The following is a 24,441-nucleotide window of genomic DNA, read 5'->3' on the forward strand; positions in this document are numbered from 1 at the left end:
GTAAAGACCAGTTATTAGTCTTTGTACCCAGAGATGATGACTGAACAGGTAAGAAAACAGTTATCCATATTTTAAACCTCGCTCTAGGTTTTTCCAGAGCAGATGTTTATGCATACGTGTAGTAAACAAAATACTTATTTCAAAAGAAAAATCCTCTTATTTTTTCAAAAGACTGTATTATATATTGTCCTAACATTAATGACAAAGTAAATTTATATATAAAAAACCAAGAACCTTATGCTGCATCTCTCTCTATCTCACTTGTAGTTTCTGTGCTAGCAGAAAGCTAGAGCAAAACCCATTATATTGAGATATATCAGTTATTACAGGCTGAGTGGGAAGAAAGTATATTTTAATAATGTAATTGGGTTTATCATTATTGAAGGATCTCACACATGCTTAAAAATAATCAAATGTGAAGTGAAAAATAATTTAAAGTTTAAATAAATGATTTTCCCTGGGCAGCATAGACCAGGAATTAGCGTGTAATGGCGTGGAAGATAAGTAAGACAATTAGGTCTATTTGCCTCCTAAAGAGAAGAGGCAATTGATACCTGTTAATCGGTTTAAATCCATATCCAGTCTTTTAACTCCTAGGGATCACACAGGGCATGACTGAGCAGCTATGCGCCTCAGGGTTTGTGGTCTCTATTCATGTAATCTCACTCAGGCTTTTCACATTTCCAGGAAATCTTATTTTTGTCGAAGGCATTTGCTCCCACTCATTCTAACCGTGTTGCATGCAGTTCTGCATACACAACTTTCAGATTTGCTTACTGGTTGTTTATGGCCTCCCATGTTAAAAAGCTGGCTAAGAGGTGTATAAGTGCATATGCATTGATTAAGTGCACACAGTGTCACTTGTCATTTGTATTAACTTTGAATCTTTAATAACTAGAAGAAAAGAGAGAGAGACAGGTACCACTTACTGTTTTTGTTTTTCTGAAGGTTTTTTTTTTTTGCATTCTTATATCACCAGCATGTAGTGCAGACCTGGTTATGAAAATAACACCAGAAGATCATGGATTATTTAGAAACGACACAAACTTATAGAGAAGGAAACAAAAACTATACATTTTTCAACAGCCTCTAAGAAATAATGTTAAGATTCTTTTCAGACCTTTCTTCTGTGTCTCTTCTTTTTCTGTCTTTTTCTCAGTCTGTCTTTTAAGCTAGAATTGTACAACTTTCACCTCTGTTAATTCTTGTATTTATACCACACATGACACTGTGTTCAGGTTTCAGGTTTCAGTGTCCTCAGAATTAAATTTAAGGAGAGCTTCCAGCCGTGAATGGGCCAAGAGCCTTGTGTAGTTGCTTGCAGGGAGGCCATGTCTGGCCCCCTTCCCTTGTGGATTTCTGCTTCCCATAAGCAGAATTAAGGCTATTCCTTATTTTATCTTCAGCTCAGAGGTACACTGACTGCCTCCAAGAATGATGCTTGTCTATACCACTAGGTATAAATACTCATGGGATCACTTAACATTTTCTTCTTCCATTATTATTGATTATTCATTCAACAAATGTTTATTGAGTACCTGCCACATGCTAGGTGCTGTTTCAGGCAATGGGGATGTGGAAATATTTCAGTTATAGTTAATTATTTATTTATTAAACACAAGCGTTTCAACAAAACTGGTTTTTATGGCTTTTTTCCTTCAAAATTAAGAATTAAACCACTCTCAAGATAGTTTAAGTAATATATTTCCCTTTCAAAGTTGCATTAAAATACAAAATGATAAATGCTGTAGATATTCTATTATCAATAATAAAATGTTCTTGGAATTAGGAAAATTTGGGGGATTCTAATCTTTTTGCATTAAAAGTTGTATATGTTAATATTTATGGCTTATTTTGTCTATTAGATCAACTAGACATTTGTTTTGGAATGATGAATTATTTACTTACCCCTTTAGAAAATAAAGATTACTAATTACTCATTTAAATATTTACTAAAGTATGTACTATAGGATACAATTTAAGTATTTATGATTACTTAAAATTTAGATTTTAAGTTAACGTTTGAAATACCTTCAAATTTCTGTATCTTGTGTGCTAAATGATTAGAAGCTGCCTCTCAGTATCTTACTAGGGTGCCCTTAGAATCTGCAAGAGCTAAAGCCAAGATATAATGAGAAAGATATTAGGAAGATATCCGGAGAGAAAGAATACAATTAGTTTGCTAATGTGTAAAAGGTTTTCTTCAGGAATTCTTGCTCACGTCAGAAGTACCGACTGAGTTTTTAAAATGAGTGAAGTTGACAGCATTCCTATAGGGATTTCTCAGTAATCTTTTAAAAGGTTATTTTAAGTATTTTGTTTTCTAAAAGCGTAATTGTTTTTAGACAGTTATCCTTAAAATTGCAATCCCTTATGCTATCTTGCAGGCATTAGTAACTCATCTAGAATCAAGGGTTATTGAAGTATAACACAAGTATGATTGCCTAATGCAAAAAGTTGGAAGATTTATTTTTAGTACTTTAATTGATTTTAGGTTATTGACTTTTGGTGAATTATATCTGTAATATACAGATTCCATGAAAATCTGATGTAACTCTTTAGACAAAGAACTCAAAAATATTATTTTAATTATTATAATTTTAAAAAACCTCCTGTGGTTAAGGAATTTTATTATATTCATACTTGTTTTTACATTAAATTGATAGCTTAAAAACATGGTTTTACAGTGAGAACACATGGACACGAAGAGGGGAACCACAGACACTGGGGTTTACCAGAGGGCGAAGATTGGGAGGAGAGCAAGGTTCAGAAAAAATACATGTCACGTACCATGCTTATTACCTTGGTGATGAAATAATCTGTACACCAAACCCCCATGGCACACAGTTTACCTATATAACCCCATGACACACAGTTTACCTATATAACCCCCATGACGCACAGTTTACCTATATAACCCCCATGACGCACAGTTTACCTATATAACCCCCATGACGCACAGCTTACCTATATAACCCCATGACACACGGTTTACCTATATAACCCCATGACGCACAGTTTACTTATATAACCTCATGACGCACAGTTTACCTATGTAACCCCATGACACACAGTTTACCTATATAACCCCATGACGCACAGTTTACCTATATAACCCCATGACGCACAGTTTACCTATATAACCCCATGACACAGTTTACCTATATAACCCCATGACGCACAGTTTACCTATATAACCCCCATGACCCACAGTTTACCTATATAACCAACCTGCACATGACCCCTGAACATAAAAGTAAAAAAAAAAAAAAAAGTTTTTAAACACAAAAGTAAGATTAACTTCAGAAAAAAGAAATTCTCTCCTTAGAAATTTAAATTGAGAACAAAGTAGTTTTGTTAAGCAAGGTTTATTTTATAAGTTATAAGAGTACTTTTAAGTTGCCACTTCAATAGAGGAATCTGCTCATGTTCTGTATATTGAGGTTATAGTTGGCTCAAATATATAACCATCTGCTATTTCTATATTATAAAGAAAGAAATGAAGTGCAGATTCACGTTGATTGCAGTACCATATAATTTGTTCTAATATAAAGAAAACTCAAGATTATAATTAACTATATTTCCATAGCAATAAAAAAAAATCCTAGGACCACCCAAATACTGTTTTTCATGATTGAAAATATTGTTCAAACTCCTTTGTCAGTGAAATTTCAAAGGTCTGATTGGTTCTAACAGCTGAAATAAGCTACTATATTATATTATATTATATTATATTATATTATATTATATTATGTTATATTTGTTGTATTATATTCTATTTTCAGACCTAAATGTTTTGGTCCATTAGAATGAGTATTATGGATGCACAATTACACACAATCTATACTCTGGCTACTCATAGTATTTTTGTATTTTTAATGAAAAGGAGATGAAAAACAATGTGACTATTCACTCACTAATATTTTAAAAGCACTAGTGTGTCTTTAAAATTTTGAAAGCAATACATTTACCCAGTGGATGTATTTGGAATATTTTCCACAAGGAACAGAGATGCTTTATTATAGATGGCTTTAGTCAGTCAGTCTCTGATGCTTCTCAGTAAAACAATAAGTTGGCTCTGCTAAATGCTCTAGTTTTTTTTTTGTTTGGTTTCTGTCTTTTGAAAGATGCTTTGCTGGAATTGTGACAAAACTTGCCAAGACCTGTATAAGTGGAAAATTATTTTAAGTTGAATGCTCAACCAAAACTAAAGATTTAGCTTTATTTTCAGTGTTTCTTAAAAATCTAGGGAAAATAATTAATTCATCTACAAATTACTAAGAATCCTAATGTAATTCCAGAAAAGAGTTAGGAGGAGAATCTAAAAATCAAATAATGGTGCTTATGACAACTTCCAAAATACTTGATTAATGGTTCCAACTCATGGATCAATGTAATATTATTCTGTGCATTAGAACTTATGCTAACCTGTAAAGTGTAGGTATTATTTTAGCCTCATTTTACAGATGGAGAAACTAATATTCAGAGAGTTTAAGCAATTTATTCAAGTTCAAACAACTAAGAAGTACCAGAGGCTAGATTTGAACCCAGACCATCTGAGTCCAGTCTCTAGTTTTAATTACTTTCCCTGCAGGTGTTACAGTAGTTTATGTCCCTCTACCCTCACGCTGTTTCTTCCTTTGATTCCAGTTTCTTCTACTGTTGTCTTCTCTTGTATGGCGCTTATTTTTCAATATTATTCTTGTTAATATTTCTGCCCCCCTTGGTGGACTTCAGGCTGTTAAGATCAGGGATTCTATTTCATATTTCCTTGTGCTGCCAATGCTTAACACAATTCATGCTATAGTATAGGAATAATATACAGGTAAACAACTGATGGATAGATTGGTGGATGGGAGATTGAGAGAGTTTGGACTTTAACACATGCAAATATATTTGTTTGGTATTTTACAGAAAGTAAAATTCTTCAGTTTGCATGTTACTTGAGCATTTTACTAAGGGGCAAATAGGAAGAATGAACTCAGCCAGCCAGCTTCAACCTTTCAGTTCCGTTAGTTACAGCCCAGGATGAAATCCTGCCTGAATTGGTTCAATAGTGACAATTCTGCAGTTATTGCCCTTCTAGCTCCTATGATATTTGGGTCTCATGACAGAAAAGCCTCTCCTACTTAGTTGTCTATGTATTATTAACAGTGGGAGAGGGGAGGCAAAATTGTTTCTAAAATGTAACTTATGCTACTGCCAATCTTTTTCGTATCTCTGGGGACATAGCCATACGATATTAGATTCTTTAGGAATATTACAAAAACACCAGGCATTCACTCCTGGAATTTCCTTTTGGTCTATTTTGGTAACCATTTTAGATGATAAATTCTATCAATGGCGCTCAGTTAATTATTAGGGTTATTCTAAATTTTGACTGGAGAAGTTTTCCTCTAAATAGTGTTTTCTTAGGTAGAAGTTTATAATCAAGAGACATTAGAATAAAACAAAGTAGCTGAGCGAAATGGCATAATACAGTAATCATGTTATTATAATCCATTCCATTTTCCTTGTATTCATGTACTATATATAATTTTGGGTGAAAGTACTTAGCTTTTTTTGGAGAGTGTGGACTGTTTTTATACTTCTTATTTCAACAGTAAGCATGAGTATTTGGAAATGTGTGTAACTTAATAGAGGATATTTAAATCTGCTCTGCACAGTGAGTAATTAATGGGTGCTGCCTTCTTATTTTTTAACAAATGTCTTCTTGTAGGATGAAATTCTGACAGGAAAATTACAGCATTAGAGCCCATGATAGGATTTATGTTAATAATTGGAGGCAGCTCTGCTCCTTAAAATGTAAATGGAGCTTAAATAAAAGTGTTAAGCAGCAAGGCTCTTTTAAGAATATAGGTTTGAACCTATATATAAATAAATAGATTTTTATATATTATATATATATAATTGCCTTGAGGCAATTATATACATCCCCTTCCCCACCTTGGACAGATGTCACCAAATTGTCTATTAATATTTATGGTGTATCTGTCAGCTACTCACTGAATTTGTTCCTCTTGTTGCTTTTAACAGTTTTATAAGAATTTTTGCTCTGCAAGATACATTAATATGATATTTGATGGAGACAGATATTTTAATCATTTTAGGTTTTCTAATTTTATACAGCAGAGTATGAAAACAGTTGGATCAAAACTACTAATAAAATAAATACTGTTTTTTCTGTCTATTAAGAAACAGACCTGAAACACAAATAAACAAAACCATAATATAAATATTAATATCATGCTAGAAAAAATCATATCTATGAATAAAGAATAAAATTATATATATAGTTCTTTTAATACATATGTTTATGCTTACTTCAACAGAATAGTAACAAGAGCAGTGTCTTAAATGGTTACTTTCTGTGTTTGTGTAAAAGTGACCTCTCCGGAGGGGGAAGCAGTTTACATCCAGCTAGGAGTTTGGTTTCCTCATCATAAATCTCATGTGACTTTGATAGATTTCCTTGAAATACTTAGCACTTATGTGTCTATCTTTTTCCAGCTGTGGTTGTGTAAATATTTAGATATTTCAGTCACTCATGTTTATATTTTATCTTCCAACTGGGCAGTTGTTGAAGGAATCCTGCCCTGCTCTTTCCCTGATGCTACTCTTGCCTGAAGTGAGTTCTCAAGATTCTACCAGGATTCTTGCAGAGGGCAGTTGACAATATCGGAGAGAGTATCATCCTAGTTCCTTTTTAAAAGCCTCATGTCATCAGTCTGTTTTTTTTTTTTTTTTTAACCCTCTCTTCTTTGTAACTATTACGTTTACTATGCAGAATGTGGTTGAAACCTGGAAGTTGGTTCTGCCAATTGGGATATAAATTTTGTATCTTATTACATAAAATATGTACAAATTAACATAACTAGAATGATGGTTATCAGATGTCTTATAGGAATGTGGTATTTATTAATGAAAAGTGAAAGCTTTTTATGAATAATGAGTCAAATATTATATATATGTACTGTACGTAAGTATATAATATTATAAATAATTGTGACAGAGTGAAGGTAGACACCACTTTTAGGGCGGAAGATTGCAATCACTGATATCTGGTACTTGGAACCTTTCATCTGCACTCTTATGAGATTTATATATGCTTTTCCATATTTGGCCTTGGTGTAACTCCCTTAAAGTTTTCCTTGAAGAAAGTGAGTCAGAGTTATATATATCTGTAATATAGGTTATATATGATATATAACATATATATGTAGGTTTTATATATAGTATTTATGATATAGGTTTTCCCTCAAGTATATTGGCAGAAAAAAAGTTAGAAACCTATGATATTGAATTTTAATTGTGCAAACAATTGTGTAAGAATTGAGGTTCTCAGAATATGAAAAACTGATAATGTAAGGATATTTACTAAGCAATGTAAGCTCATATTTGGAGAAGATGGCACAGTTCATGGAAAGCTTCATATCTCCATTTATTCATCATCAGGGTCTCTACTGAGTGAAGCAACTACGAAATCATTTACAGATAGATATTCTGTGCATGGGGAAAGCACACCAGATGTCAACAGGTTTGACTGTTTCTTGACGTTTTTATGATCTATATTTTAAAAGTAAGCAATCCAAGTGCAAAGTGAACACCTCCAGTGTTGGAAGCAAGCATGAACAAAGCATGTTTCTCTATGGATTTTAACTAATTAACCATAGCAGTATTTATGGAATAGTTGGAAAGAGCAAGGACTTTGAATCTGACTAGGATTGAATTCCAGCACTGCCACTTCCTAGCTGAATGACAGCTGAGAGTCTCAGTTCCCCCATATGGACACAGATATAACAACACACACTTCATAAGGATGTTGTTGTAATACAGAAGATGGTGGGTAATTAGTAGTGGTTTTCTTTTCTATTCCTTTTCTTCCTGCTTAGACTTTATAACAAATAATAATTTATATTTTCTTAATAAAGATGATGATTACCATTTACGGTTTTTATTATTAACCAGTCAGTCATAAATATCACTCAGAAATTGGAAGATCTTTTTCCTGAAGGTTATACATTATGAGAAATGTGGGATTTCTATATTTTGTTATAACCTCCAAAGGTATTGACTTAATAGTCAAATAATAGGTTTTTTGCTGATCCTATTCATTCTGTTCAAATTATTAAATGCTTGATAGTGTATATTTTCTCTTGAAGTATGTTTCTTAGAAGCAAAGTTCAGTGGGATATTCTGCAAAAAATAAAAATAAAAAAGAGTTCAGTGGCCAAATAAGTTGGGAAATGCTACATATTATACCCCTCTTCTTGTACATCATGGTATGCATTAGCAGACTAATCACGCTGAGAACTGCAACTCTTCCTTGAAGCAATGCCTAGTAACAATCTGAAGAAAGAATATTCCATAGAGCCTTTTGAGAAATTTAGCATTTAATAATATGGAAAACATTTTTATTGCTGAGACATTTACTGAATTGTTGTGTACAAACATCATGGTAAAAACTTGGTCCTGAGTTCCATTCCCAAAGCCATATACTGGTTGTGGTTTCGCTATAGGGGACTGCAAATCAGGGGCAGAGTGAACTCTCAGCAACACTGCACTTTAGTGGATCCTGGGCGACATCCAGATTCTGTAATTGGTCATTACTTCCTGTACATCCTCTCTCTAGACTTAAAACAAAAAACAAACAAACCCCCCCCCCCCTTTTTTTTTTCTCTGAGACCGCGTCTCTCTCTGTCACCCAGGCTGGAGTGCAGTGGTGCGATCTCGGCTCACTGCAACCTCTGCCTCCCGTGTTCATGCCATTCTCCTGCCTCAGCCTCCCAAGTAGCTGGGACTACAGGCACCCGCCACCATGCCTGGCTAAATTTTTTTGTATTTTTAGTAGAGACAAGGTTTCACTGTGTTAGCCAGGATGGTCTCCATCTCTTGACCTGGTGATCTGCCCGCCTCGGCCTCCCAAAGTACTGGGATTACGGGTGTGACCCACTGCACCCGGCCAAAAAACAAAACTTTTTAGAGACAGGATCTCACTATGTTGCCCAGGCTGAAGTGCGGTGGCTGTTCACAGGTGTGATCATAGCACACTGCAGCCTCATGGGCTCGAGGGAACCTTCCACCTCAGCCTCCTGAGTAGCTGGGACTACAGGCGTGTGCCACTGGGCCTGGCTTCCCCAGACAGTTTCGATCTTTACTGTGCATTTAATCAGTGGCTGTATTCTAATTGACTTTCCAGCTGAGATTTCTTTTTCGAGGTCAAACTTAAGGATATACAATTGACAGCTTGTCAGCACCGTTTGGATATTCTAGAAGTATCCCAAATTCTTCATGTCTCATTATCTCCTTGCCCTTCTTCCTCTTAACAAATTTCACTCTCTTATTCCCTGCCTTCAGTGAGACTGCTCTTCACCCGTTCCAGAGACAGGAAACTTGGACTCTCCCTACCCTCTGCCTGTCCTCCATCCTGTGTATTTGCATTTCCTTTTACTCCATATTGTCAGTGGCTAGACTGTTGATTTTACGAATTAATATCTTGAGATTCTTCCTTCTGTTTTCCCTTCTGTCTGTTAGTGTCTAAGTTCTGGCTCTCAGATTTCTTTCTTTCTTTTTGAGACAGTGTCTCCCTCTGTCCCTGTGCTAGAGTGCAGTGGTGCGATCTCAGCTCACTGCAGCCTCGACTTCCCAGGCCCCGGTGACCATTGCACCTGAGCTCCTGAGTTGCTGGGATTACAGGTGTGCATCATACACCTGGCTAATTGTTTGAATTTCTTATAGAGACATGGTTTCCTTGTGTTGCCTAGGCTGGTCTTGAACTCCTGGGCTCAAGTGATCCTCCTGTTTTGACCTCCCAAAGTGCTGGAATTATAGGCATGAGCCACCGTGCTTGCCCCTGGTTTTCAGATTTATTGCTTGAAATGGGTCCTCACTAATTCGTTCTTAGCTCATCCTGTTAGGTCCAGTTTCATGCTGCCAATAGCGAGCTCTTTAAAACCAACCTTGATGATACTCATCCCTTGCTTAACATTTCTTAATGGTTTCTGGCTGCCTTCCACTGGGTTCCAAAACTGTGGCTCAGTGTACAAAGCCCAAGAAGTTACTTATTTTAGCTATTTCTTCAGACTTATACTTCACAGTCTCTAAAATGCACCTTATACTCAGGCCATATTAAGCAGCTTGCAGGTCCCACAAGTGTACCACATATTCCTGTAGCTGTGCCTCTGGGTGAAATCATCACCTGTCTTCCCTTTCTGACTCATGCTTCAAGGCTTATCTCAAATGTAATGTGTTTGAGTTTCTTCCCTGACTTGCTCAGGCAATCTTAGGTGACCCTTCTTTGTATTCTCGTAACAACCTATATATCCCTATTTTCTATCTGAAATGGACTTTCAGATTTTAAAATAAAAGTTGCTTTAATTAAATAAGTATCTCCTCAGCAGTCAATCCTCCTTAGCATCCACCTTTCAGAATTCCAGCCAAGGTAAAGGCCAAGAACATATTACAATACTTAATCTTCTGAAGTTGTATAGCACTGACTGTGATGACTAATATAAAATCCAATCTGAATTTCACTTGGCTTCAACATAGCCTTAGAGAGTATGAGTTCCCAAGTAATTTTTTTCTTTCATATTCCTAGTCTATTTCCTCCTTTTCTAGAGCTTAGTTTCATTGAAAGAATCTGTACCATGCTGTATACCTGCACTAAGCTAAAGTTATTAGTGTTTCAGATTGTAAAACTATTAGCATTTCAAATTACAATTTTTGTTTCATGGTGGACATGAGCAAATAATAGATCTTTCATTATTCATTAATATATTTCACTAAGAAAAAACATTAATTGGAGTAGTTACAAATTAGATACAAATAAGCCTCGTGTAGGGCTTACAGTCTATTAAAGGTTGAATGTATACGTATTAGTTATAACTTTGAAAAATAAAATATTTTCCTGTCTTGTCATAGAATGCAAGATTGTTAAACTTCATCTCATTCTGCTTAGTTAGGTCTTTCTTGTCAGCACTTCATTCTTTTTTGTCATTTATTCAACACATGGTTTACTGAGTACTGTAATGTGCACAGCACTCTGGCCAAGTGTAAGAGAAATACCATGAGCAAAACCAGACCCACAGATCTTACAGAAGGGTGGGAAAAACAGACAAATAGCATCCAACAAATACATTTATATATTGTAATTCTGACCATTCTTACCAAGGGTAGCTGTATAGTGCTATTTCGGTTTATAAAACCAATGTTTTAACTTTCTTGTAAAGATTAGGGAGAGCAGAGATTTGAAATAGAGTAGGTGTATTCTACTGTAAGATTACTTGAAGCCCAGGCCCTGTGGCAGGCATAAGTCATGTGGCAGGAGGATGTGCAAGGTTCTCGTGGAGCTAACAGAAGTCAGGCTGAAGACAGCAGAGAAAAGCATGGAACAGGAAGTGTCTAGACAGGTGGATCAGGGAATGAACATGCTAGCTCTTCTAGGTCTAGTTAAAAACTCACCTTAAGAGCAGTAAGTTTATTTTACGAGCCACTGAAGTAGAGGACAACCCACATTACATTTGCATTTCAGAGCCTTCATCTGGCTACACTGAAGTGAAACTATTTCAGAGATTTTCCTACATCCTGGTAGAAAGGGATGGTAGTTGGACTTGTGATGGTAGCTGGCTATATAGATGAGGCTAAGCAGAGTAATTTGAGAACTTTTCCGGAGGAATTTGGGAAGAGCTAGGGGACAGAAAGAGAGGAAGACTGATTTCTAATTTGCCTTATTCATTGACCTTGAAACACCAGATGAGGGCATGGTTTGGGACTCTTTCAGTAAGGCCTTTGGCTGTTGAATTTGAGAAATCTTTGATAAATTTACATATTTATATAAGCAGAAATAAGATAGGAATGTTATAAAATATGAAACATCATTCCTGTTTTTGAGATTAAATCTCATTGGAAGAAATAAGGTACAGATACAAAGAATATTTAAGTGCCATAGACACTCAGGGCTTCATTTATTAAGTAATATGTAAGGTCCAGAATGAAGCCCCTCACTTGGTATCCTTTTCCATTTAATAGTATATTTAATTATTTAAACTCAGGTACTTAGCATTTCATCTCTGACGTCTATTAAAATATGAATTATTATTAATAAAATTAATTTATTAATAAAAACTCTAGGGAAGTGTATATACTTTAGGAAGATATAAAAGTGTACATAAAGGACAGTTCTAGTATATATTTGAATGCAAATGTTCATTAGTATATAGCATTTTTTTTTCTTTTTTTTTTTTTTGAGGCAGAGTCTCGCTGTGTCGCCCAGGCTGGAGTGCAGTGGCGCGATCTCGGCTCACTGCAAGCTCAGCCTCCCGGGTTCACACCATTCTCCTGCCTCAGCCTCCCGAGCAGCTGGGACTACAGACGCCCACCACCATACCCGGCTAATTTTTTTTTTTTTGTATTTTTTTAGTAGAGACGGGGTTTCACCTTGTTAGCCAGGATGGTCTCAATCTCCTGACCTTGTGATCCACCTGCCTCGGCCTCCCAAAGTGCTGGGATTACAGGCGTGAGCCACCGCGCCCAGCTGCATATGTTTGTTTAAAGTGTTGACTGATGTTCATTAAAAGGAGATTCCAGAGAGCCGTGCCATTATTTGTAATAAACACATTCCTCTGCAGAAATGGACACATGCATGGCATAAACACACAATGTAATGGGTTCTGAAAGGACTTGCGGATAAGGGATTTGAGGAGTAGACAGGACTTGCACGGGCAATGTGTAAGCGAGAGAAGTTTCTGAGTGGAGACCAAAAGGATTCAGGAACTGGAAGGTGTAGTCAAGGCGGCCACCAGAAAGATCGTTAGTAAATAGGGTAGGAAGGCTAGGCTGATGTTATGCACTGTTTAAATAGTAATGGTTAAGCCGATGCTTTTAAAATAAGCGATTAACTGTTTTCAAGTGTTATATGAAGATATTTTGTTAATTCTTCTGCAGGCTCCCGTCTTCGTCAGGAAGATTTTCCACCGCGCATTGTTGAACACCCTTCAGACCTGATTGTCTCAAAAGGCGAGCCCGCAACTTTGAACTGCAAAGCTGAAGGCCGCCCCACACCCACTATTGAATGGTACAAAGGGGGAGAGAGAGTGGAGACAGACAAAGATGACCCTCGCTCACACCGAATGTTGCTGCCAAGTGGATCTTTATTTTTCTTACGTATAGTACATGGACGGAAAAGTAGACCTGATGAAGGAGTCTATGTCTGTGTAGCAAGGAATTACCTTGGAGAGGCTGTGAGCCACAATGCGTCGCTGGAAGTAGCCAGTAAGTAAACTGGGCACTCTGTGTTTGGCAGGGGGGAGTGGCGGAGTGGCATCATTTGTTCGATCATGGCAATGAAAAGTCGAATTTGTATCTCAGGCCTTACCTGAGGATAGTCTCTAGCTTTGTATATGAATACAATCTACTATTTCAGTTTTCTGTATTTCTCATCCTAACTTGTTATTCAAGCTTAACTGGAATTTACACAGAGCTGATTAATGATTTGACTTTTGATTGGGAGTGATTTTCTGTTGGAAAATTTTATGAAAATTGTTCTATCCTCTCCTTTGTTACCTTTAAATACATTGAATAGGGAACCATGTGGTGCCTATAGTTCAGCTACTTGAGACACTGAGGAAAGTGAATTGCTTGAGCCCAGGAGTTCTGAGCTGGACTGCACCATGCCCATTGTGTGTCCAAACTAAGTTTGGCGTCAGTACGGTGACCTCCTGAGAATGGGGAACCACCAGGTTGGCCTAAGGAGGAGTGGACAGGCTCAGGTCAGAAATGGAGCTGATCAGAACTCCCATGCTGATCAGTAGTGGGATCATGCCTATGAATAGGCAAAACACACACACACACACACACACACACACACACACACCCTTATACATATCTACATATGAGAATTTGTCTATAAATAAGATAGTGTGGGATTTAAAAATTTGTCTTCATTAAGAAAAATACCTTCAACTGGCAGTTTAAGTTAGGATTTTAAACCATTTCTAATTCTTAGAAATATATTGCTATTAAAGCTATATCAAAAAAGTATACATATATGCCTTATATTTTATTTTCTTGGCTACTGTGGGGTGCCTTTGGAAGAAAACAGGTGTATGTTATCCTCAAGTAGTTGATGGTTCAGTTTATTTACACTAGCACCAAATACAGTTCATTTGAAATTACCCTCAAGAAGGATGTATTGACTAACCATTAAACTGTTGTATCTATAGGCTAGACTTGTATTGCAGTTGAATAAGAATTGGGCTTCTTTTATTTTCTATCTACATTCAAGGAGTAGCCAAAATGATTCACTCCCTTGAAAGGATCCTGCTGTATATAATATGACAAAAATTGAGAATTACATAGGGATTGGAGAGACAAATGAAATTTAGATAAAATTCACTTTATATATAATTTTCTATAAAACTATATACATAACTATGTATATATTTATATATGGTGTTTTTCCAAGATAATCGATATGTTAATATAATTTATGTTCAAAATTTTAATTATATAATTAGTTTTCATAGTCTCCAAAATTGTCTTCAATATTCAACTGTAACTTAAGTATAAAATTATACATTTATATAATTATAAAATCATAAATGTAGAAAGGAATTTCCTCAATCCTTTTATTATTTATTATTACTCAATCATGTTATTAACTTGAAATCAGCCCGAGAGAATGTAAATGACTTGATCACTCTCCCAGAGCCTCATATTACTTAAGACAGAATGCCAAAAATGTCTGATATGAGCGTAAAATATAATTAGATACAATAAAAATTAAAGTAACCATTTTAAACCATGTTAAAACTAGCTATTCCTTTTTAAAATATTTCTTTGAAGTTCTACAATCTAGTTTATATTTGCCTATTCACAGTTAACTAACAATGAACTTATGACCTTTCTCTTATTGTCTTGATTCTCAGTAAAGGTCTCAGAACTAAATTAGTGAGGTGAATGACAGCTGTCATCATAACAGAAGGCTAGTTTGCTTTTTTTATTTTTTAAGGCCAGCTTGAATGTAGCCCATGCAAAATAAGTTTAAATGTTTGACCTGTTTATAAAAGAATGTCTAGTCCTCCCTCAGGATTCATGGGCGATTGGTTACAGGACTGCTGTATATACAAATACCCATGGATGCTCAAGTTCCTTATATATGACACAGTATTTACACATAACCTATGCACACCCTCCCCCATATACTTACAAATATGTCTAGATGATGTACAATAGCTCATATAGTAATTGTTGCTATATCGTACTGTCTAGGGGATAATCGCAAGGGAAAAAAAGCCCATACATATTCAGTACAGATGCTATTATTTCTTTTCCCCTAATATTTTCCATCTGTGATTGGTTGATTCCACAGTTGCAGAGCCCATGAATATAGAGGACCAACTGCATGTTTTGATAAAGTCATATTTCAAAGTTATGATATTAGTATCTTTGTAACTTTTGACACATTTATATTTAAGAATAATTATTCTATGTGGAGGTAAAACTAAGTTATCTGAAAACAAATTTAGAGAATCAAAAAGGTGATATAGATGACCTAAACCAGCTCCTGTTTTGGTAGATAAGAAACTCCAGAGGGTAAAACAGTGATTGTTTATTCTCAGGAATTATAATTGCTTATAAGTGAAGTATTTACTAACATTGATGTTTTCAAATATCGAAAATCACCCTTTTTTCTGTATTATTTCCTACTCATTTTATCATTGTCAGAATTTTTTAAAAAGTTACGGACTTGAACAAAAGGACTAAATGCTTACTTTCTACAGCTTCCTTTTCAAACACCTTTAGTTTTACCCCCACATGATCAGGATACTCTGAATGCACTAGGATGTAGAGAGTTGTCTTTTCTAATCTGGCTTTTGTGTAGATATTTTAAAGATACTATTAGTTGCCAGTTAAGTTCTCTTTCTTAGCTAGACATTCCATTACCTTGAGAGGCCGTTATGGGAAAAGCTTTCTAGCCTTAGTCAACAAACATACAATCATGGAGTTGAAACCAGCCATGAGATCATTATATCACTTTTACCAGCAAAATATTCAACTACAGAGCCCCTTAATGTGTGGCTCATAAATTTTAGGATGAGTTCATCAGTATGTCTCCAAAATGTTTTCAAGTTCCTGAGTAAAAAAAAATTGTAATTTACTGAATACAATTTAATATATGTACTTTAAAAATACTTGAAGATAATATTCAGGAACAATTAATATACTTTTAAATGGGGAAATATATATAGTAAATATTTATCAAATATAGTTTGAGATTAATAAGGATAGTTTTATAATAAACATTCTTATTAGTGATAATAAATATTTGAAACCCTGGGCCAAGCGCAGTGGCTTGTGCCTGTAATCCCAGCACTTTGGGAGGCCGAGGCGGGCGGATCACCTGAGGTCAGGAGTTCGAGACCAGCCTGGACAACATGGTGAAACACTGTCCCTACTAAAAATACAAAAATTAGCTTGGCGTGGTGGCGCATGCCTATAGTCCCAGCTACTCAGGAGGCCGAGGCAGGAGAATTGCTTGAACCTGGGAGGCAGAGGTTGCAGTGAGCCAAGATCGCACCACTGCACTCCAGCCTGAGCATAAGAGTGATACTCCGTCTCAAAAAAACAATACAGAACAACAACAAAAAAGAAACCCTGAAAAAATTTGAGTAGTGTTTGCTTTGAATAATTTTTATATCAGTTTAATTGTAGTTATTAAAAGCATGTTTTCAGCCTGACATGGTGGCTCATGCCTGTAATCCTAACAGTTTGGGAGCCCAAGGCAGGGGGTCACTTGAGGCCAGGACTCAGCCTGCGAAACACAGCAAGACCTCATTTCTGCAAAAAGTAAAAAAAAAAAAAAAAAAAAATTAGCTGGTCTTGGTGGTGCATGCCGGTAGCTGCGGCTACTCTGGAGGCTGAGACTTAAAAAAAAAAAAGCATATTTTCATTCGGGCAAATTGTAAATTATATGACTTAGACACAAGTTTTTTTGAAAAATGAAATACTCTTCAGTTAAAAAGGTTTTGTGTGTTTACAAAGTCTAGAAATTTATTATTTAGAAAAATCATGCTACAGTGCACTACAAATGGATATGTGGTAATTTCATTCACTGTATTTCAGTTATTTATTTTAGGCGATGGGTACTCCTAATTCACCATTTTTAAGACGTTTGAGTCCTAAAGCCAAAACTAGCTTTTTGTATATGACATAAACAGGGTAAAGGTGAGGGGGAAGCATGGACTTTATTTGCCGTCAGTTAAGCCTGTAAAGTATTGTTATAGTTTGGGTTTTATTTTTTCCTGGAAAATATTACTACTTTAAAAAAATGCTTCCTCAGTTTAGGTACCAGAAGTTCAATGAGAACTATTCTTACTTTCCCCAAGGCTCATCAGACACAGGAAGACAAAGATTGCATCTAATTGCTTAGTGAAACTATCACCTCCAAGTAAAAACACTTACGAAAAGTGTCTTGAGGCAACGCAGGTTTCATAGCGCAGTTGTTGGTAATGCTTTCAAAACGTTTCTATGTGTTGTATTTGCCTTTAAACCAAGTTTTACAGCTGTAACAACAACTGTATTCCTTGGTTCCTAACAATTGTCAACCTCTCAAACACTGAAAAAAAATTAATATAGAATGCCATTTAAAACCTTCATTTCTGTATAGAAATAATATTTTTGTCTATTGTGCCTTTAATATTTATTTAAGTTGAAGTAATGCACCAAAGTTATTCTATTTATCAGTTATTTGAGGGATTGTTTATTTTTATTTTCATTTATATCCCTATTATAACAAGGGTAGACCTCAGTGCAGATATTGGTTAATGTTTTGCTGCTGTTCGTTGCTGTGTAGTTAAAAACTGTAAACCTTTTTCTCAAAAACAGTTTTGATGCAGTTAATCTCACACAATTATAAAGTCAAAAAATTGGAATGCTAAGAAATGTATAGTACTTTTTATCTCTAGCATTTTCACTTGTAATTATTTGAAGTTTGATTTTATAAAACAATTTTTATGCACAAATGTGGTTTGTTTCTTGTTGTTGTTTTATTGAGACGGAGTCTCGCTCTGTGGCCCAGGCTGGAGTGCAGTGGCGCAATCTCGGCTCACTGCAAGCTCCGCCTCCCGGGTTCACGCCATTCTCCTGCCTCAGCCTCCCGAGTAGCTGGGACTACAGGTGCCCGCCACCACACCCGGCTAATTTTTTGTATTTTTAGTAGAGACGGGGTTTCACCGTGGTCTCGATCTCCTGACCTCGTGATCCGCCCGCCTCGGCCTCCCAAAGTGCTGGGATTACAGGCGTGAGCCACCGCTCCCAGCCGACAAATGTGGTTTTAAAATTTATTTTTCATTGATTATTTTTCTTTGCAAACCAATAATCATATCTTGATGAGAATATGAAATTATTTAATTTAGAATACTTTGCTGTTTTTAAGACATAAAAACTCAGTATTTGTCTAATTCAGTTTCAAACCCAACTTTCTAAGAAGGTCTTACGAGTTGTATTTTCTTGCTTATTTTGCATTAGCTCTACTTAAAAGTTTATTAGGAAAATATTTTGTGAGTCTATTCTCCTGTGCCCAGTGTCACCAATGATTAAACTTAGAACTCCATGTTATACCTGTCACAAATTGATAGTGCAGATCTTTGACACAACTTATATGTAATATGCAATTTGATCTTGGGTAATTTCATTGAAGTTTAAAGAAAGTTAATTTGAACCTTGACCCTCATGTTTTCTATTGTAGAACATGGCTGTCTACATCATCTGTTAAGCAGTATACAGTCAGCATATGGCTATTTGTTTCCATTTAAGCTGTTTTCTCCTGAGGAAGAAACATTCCCTCCAGACTAGGCAGACATCTGCTGGCTATCTTAGCAGCAAAACCATAGAAGAACTATTTTTCCTAAAAGTGTATATATATTTTGCTAATTAATTAATGTCTTTTGTAGATTTTACTAACTGGAGTGCTTTTTAATAGTAATTGCTTTGAACTAAAATGTATGCATTTTGAAGGAATATTTTCTTGCTGCTTTCAATATATTATGTTTTTTCATTGTTATTATTAGTAAATTATGCTTCTTAAAGTGACTTAGAATTGAAATTATACAGTCTTCCTCATGTGGGTAAAATGAGAACGTGAACTGACCATGTATGCTGAGTAGCCACATGTTTACCTAGGTACGATAGAATGTATTTCCAAAATCTAGTCCATGGAAGATGGAAGGATTACTCCTAGGGGTAAACTGGTTCAGATGAGATGAAGTGGAGTGGAAATAGAATACGCTATTATGAAATATTGTTTGATTGATTGGTGTGTGTGTGTCTATGTGTGTATCCTCAGGAAGATTCAGAGAAGGAAAGATTTGTTCAATATCAAAGAGCAGATCAGTGATAGAATGAAGACTGGAAATTGGGTACCTTCATTTTGAGCTTAGAATAGATGAGAATCCCTGAGTTCTGAGATATCAGCACCACAGCTTAGAACTAACTCCTTGGCAAAAGTAGATGGTCTTTGGTGAGGGCAGAAAAGCCATATATAAATATATGTATGTGAAAACACATGCATATATGTATATATCTTTACTTGACAGACTTTTTATGTTTGAAATTGAACTAGCTTTATATTGCATCTTTTAAAATATTCCTTGTTTCCTCTACTTTTGTCTTTAAAAAAAAAGTACCATTTAAAAATATTTTGATCAGATTCTAAAACGTTTTTATATATCTTATTTTTATTTTCAGTATTCAAAGAAAGACTGTTAAAGGGTGGTTTAGTTTCAATTTTTAAACACCATTTTACTCTTCTGTACACGTATACTCTAAAATGTACTGGCTCTTTATTCCAAAAATGATTCATAATTAAATGAAATAATGCACGTAAAATATATAACAGTTACTAGCACATGGTTATAATTCATAAGTCTCAATTGTTGTTGCTATTGCTTTCACTACCTTTTTCTCTTTACTTCCATTATGGTTAGACACTGGAGAATGGAAAGATTATTTAAACAAATCCTCTTATCTGAAGGGAACTTGGACAGTTCTGATTTCAAAAATGAGATCAGGTCTTACTTTATTTTTAATTTGAAGATATATTTGCTAATATACTTAAATTTAAATAAAATGCTTCATTAAATTTCTTTAAATTAATTTCTGATTAAGTAAAGAATATACTGGAAATACTAAATTCCTTCTTGAAATTGATCATGTGGGAAATTGACGCTTTGGATCCTCATTGGTGATGCAGGACATGCAAATAATCTTGAGTCCACTCAGTTTTGTTTCAGGAACAAATTTATTTTTTTAACTTTTATATTCAAATTTTCTTTTTCAATTTATATTTGTCCACTTAAGAAGCCATATTGCTAAGTTTCATGACATAATTGAAGACTTTTTTGCTATCACTCAGAATATGTTCTTCTGTCATTGCCTTGCATAACAATATATTTGGATTTTTATTAATAGCTATTTTGTCATCTTTAATGACCAAAAAATAAAAATCAGAAAATCATGGCATCTCAATGATGTCAGTAAGTAGTGAGTCCATCAGTCCACCTGTTGCATCCAAATATCAGGTTTAAATTGTTTCATAAGTGAGGTATAGGCACATTATCTCTTGAAGTAAATATAGCATGAATTCTGTATTTGATGGGAAAAAAGCAGAAGTATTTGGATATACATTAAGAGAAAAGACACTTGTCATTTTCTTTTAAAAGCACACGAAATTCTCTGTATGTTTTTGGATTTTGCTTTCCAAAGAATAGTTAATATGAAATATCAAAATAGAAACATATTTCGTAATCCATATGAGAGATTTCAGTGCTAATGGGCAGAAAGAGAAGATTTGAGTTTCAATGGGCATTTCAGCAGAAAAGGACAGTTTGCTGACCGTTTCAGTATGAGTGTTAGAGAACATGGCTGTGGCAGAGAATGTAATGTTCGTTCTAGCAATAGATAACCTCAGGTTATAGTCTATCTTAAAACTATGCTTAGTTAAACAGATTATAGGCTCACATATCTGTTTAGTTAGCTTCTTATTTTTGTGTTTAATCTCACAGAAGTGTGTATTAATCCTTAGCAACTTTCTAGAAAGATCTTAGATTAGGAGTACTTTACACAATTTCCTTTTTTATTATCCATCACAGGTTAGCTAAGATGATTTATAAGCTTACAAAAATCATTTTTATAAAAAAAATTCTAAAATTATATTTTACATTCTGATTGCAGAAGTAATACATGCTAATTATAGAACACTTTTAAAATATATACATGCATTTGCAATCCCACTATCCAGAGATAACTACTATGGAACTTTGGGTGTGTATACGTCTAGTCTTTTTTTCCTGCACGTTATGTACAGAACGATCCTATAAGCAGGTATTTCATATGTATTTTCTTATTTTCTATGGAAAGCTATTTACTGTTCAATAATATTTACTCTTTTCTTTGGTGGCCAAAAAAGGCATTAGGTATGTTGGAATACATAGTCAGCTATGTCATAAAGACTAAATGGAAAAGTTCGACTCTCTAGATTGGATGCTACAGAACAGCCGCTGTCAATATAACTGTGTTCAGTATTACTAGATACACTATCCTGGAACAGATTCAATCTGGTAATCTTGGGGTTAAGAGTGACGTATTTTATTACCAGTCTCATGAGCTACTCCTTTTATTTTCTTGAAAAGTAGCTGATATTCATACATGCTGAAAAGTGCTAAGATGAGTATTTTGACACTAGTTGATACTTAGATATAAAGCCCCTTGAGACGTCTAGAATATCAATTCAGTATTTGGTTATTTATGGGAAATTCTTGGCAGTGTCTCCTTGTATCAACACTACTGTCTTTAAAAACTAATAAAATGAGAAGGTGCATCTGGTTATCTCTCAAGCCTTATCATCAGATCACTCTTTTTAATCCTCCTCATTTACTTATTATTTAAATGCTAGAAATCTTTCTCATATTCATAGACTAACTTGAGAATCATTTGTATTTAAAGCTTTTGCTTCACAAGTTTAATTTAAACCTTAGTATAATTAATTTTAATTAATACTGTATAGTTTAACTGAAGCTCTCACTAATTATCAGTTTAAACTTTTTTTTTTATTTTTAAGACAGGGTCTCACTGTCACCCAGGATGGTGTGCAGTGGCACAATCAGTGCTCACTGTAGACTCAACTTCCTGGGCTCAAGCGATCCTCGTACCTCAGACTTCTGAGTAGCTGGGACTAAACTGTGCGCCACTACACCAGGCTATTTGTTTTGTTTTGTTTTTACTTGTTGTAGAGACGGGATCTCTCCATATTGCCCCGGCTGGTCTCAAACTCCTGGTCTCAAGTGATCTCCCTTCCTTGGCCTCCCAAGTGCTGTGATTATAGGCATGAGCCACTGTACCTGGACAATTTAAACCTTTTTAAATCTATACTTGCTGTATCATAGATTTGTCAGGTTAGAATAAAACGTGGTTAAATATCCTTGGTGGATAAAAGTTCTTCTGTTGTTTTGTTACACAATATGGACGTTGAAAATGTTGCTTTTGGCTGGGCACGGTGGCTCATGCCTGTAATCCCAGCACTTTGGGAGGCCGAGGTGGGCAGATCGCTTGAGATTAAGACTGACGCCAACCTGACCATCATGGAGAAACTCCGTCTCCACTGAAAATACAAAATTAGATGGGCATGGTGGTGCATGCCTGTAATCCTAGCTACTTGGGAGGCTGAGGCAGGAGAATCGCTTGAACCTGGGAGGCGGAGGTTGCAGTGAGCCGAGATCGTGCCATTGTACTTCAGCCTGTGCAACAAGAGTGAAACTCTGTCTCAAAAAAAAAAAAAAAAAGAAAAAAAGGAAAAGAAAAGAAAATGTTGTTAGTCAGAAATCGAATAAAAATTTGAAGAATACCAAAATATAGTTTGTCCAAAAAAAAGTGATTTTTTTTTTTTTAAGTAACTTCTTACAGGCATTTTGTTTAGCTCTAGCTAGTCAGTGGTGACCAAAAATGAAATGATTCTTGTCTTCATGGAAATTCCAGGATAATGGGAGGTGGGAGGGGCAGGGGGGAAAGCAAATAAGCAACTAGCCAAATAAATAACTTTATGCTTAATTTTGACAAGTGCCAGGAAGGAATTTAGTCAGAGTTGAGAGTTGAATTACATGCGGATATTACCGGGCAATATGCAATGGTGGAGTGTCAGGATCTGATTTACATTTTAAAACATCACCTATGTTGTACCTGAATGTTACATGTGTAGAGAATGAGTTGCATAATAATCAGAGGACATCAATTAGGAAGCTATTCTGGTATTCCAGGCAAGAAATGTTGATAGTTTGAAGCTGGTGGTAGTAATAGAGATGAAAAGAAAAGAGAGAGGATTAGATTTGAGGAACAAAGATTTGGCTTGATTTTGGAGAGTTAAATAGTAGAAGTTGAGATTTTGCAGGAGGTGCAATTGATGACAAGGTCAAGGTCAAGCCTGTGACTGTGCAAGTGGAACTGGGAGTTTGGATTAGGATTTGTTAGCTCAAAATGGCTTATAGCGGTTTGGTGTGCTTCATCCCATCACCATCCCAAGAAAGTGTACTTTCTGTTGTTCTCTTACCTGTAATGTGCTCTTCTTGCAAGTCCACCTGTCACTCTCTTATTGTAGGCTTAGGGTCCCCCTTTCCCAAAACCATGACGTGGCCAGTGTACTGGGTTTAGCCTCTTGCGGTCTGTGCTCACATGGCTCCCAGGACACCGCCTTAAAATGTAGTATTTGTCTTTTCATCCCAAGCGCCTAGCACCATGCCTGGCCTATTGGAAGTGAAGTGATCTAACATGGAACTCAGAAATATTTTACTGCCTGTGTGATGAACATCATAAGCATCATAAGGAGCAGTCTAATCTACCTTTTTCACTCACTTCCCAACAACATTTTGTATAGTTAGGGAGTTTGCATGCTCTCAAACAGTACTTTGAGAGCACAGGATTTAGAATACAGTCAGCAGGTACTATTTCCTTAGGAGGTTTTATTTGTTTTGTTTTGTTTCATTCTGGAATATTTAAGTATCTCTTTTGGGGATAACATTACTTGGGGAATTTAGCTGACTTCCAGTAATACAAGAAGCCAAATGAATTGCTTTTAGGTTCTGATAAATGTAAAGCTCTCTTTCTAAGTGTAGTGACCCCTCAGTGCAGTCTCAACCTGTGTTTCTTACGCTAATGATTGGTTAATAGACAATGAAGAGGATTCATCTCTTCCTAACTGATAAGGAAATCATTTTTCCGTCAAGCACAGTGGCTCACACCTGTAATCCCTGCTGTTTAGGAGGCTGAGGTAGGCAGATCGCTTGTGGCTCAGGAGTTTGAGACCAGCCTGGGCAACATGGTGAAACCGTGTCTCTACAAAAAATACAAAAATTAGCTGGGCATGGTGGTGCCCGATAAGATAAAAAGGATTTATAT

At 35.6% G+C, this 24,441-nt stretch overlaps 1 protein-coding gene across 7 annotated transcripts in view; it reads left to right on the forward strand.

Moving 5' to 3' along the window:
• The window catches only part of ROBO1 (roundabout guidance receptor 1), a 1,209,916-nt gene that overhangs the window by 843,116 nt on the left and 342,359 nt on the right, over positions 1-24,441 (forward strand). For all 7 annotated transcript variants that reach the window (XM_055259183.2, XM_055259184.2, XM_063630535.1 and 4 more), the window contains one exon: positions 12,943-13,269. In XM_055259183.2, coding sequence (XP_055115158.2) covers positions 12,943-13,269 — 327 coding nt within the window. The remainder of the gene's footprint in view (positions 1-12,942; positions 13,270-24,441) is intronic.

Source organism: Symphalangus syndactylus, chromosome 21 (assembly GCF_028878055.3).
Source record: "Symphalangus syndactylus isolate Jambi chromosome 21, NHGRI_mSymSyn1-v2.1_pri, whole genome shotgun sequence".
Classification (NCBI taxonomy): Eukaryota; Metazoa; Chordata; class Mammalia; order Primates; family Hylobatidae; genus Symphalangus; species Symphalangus syndactylus.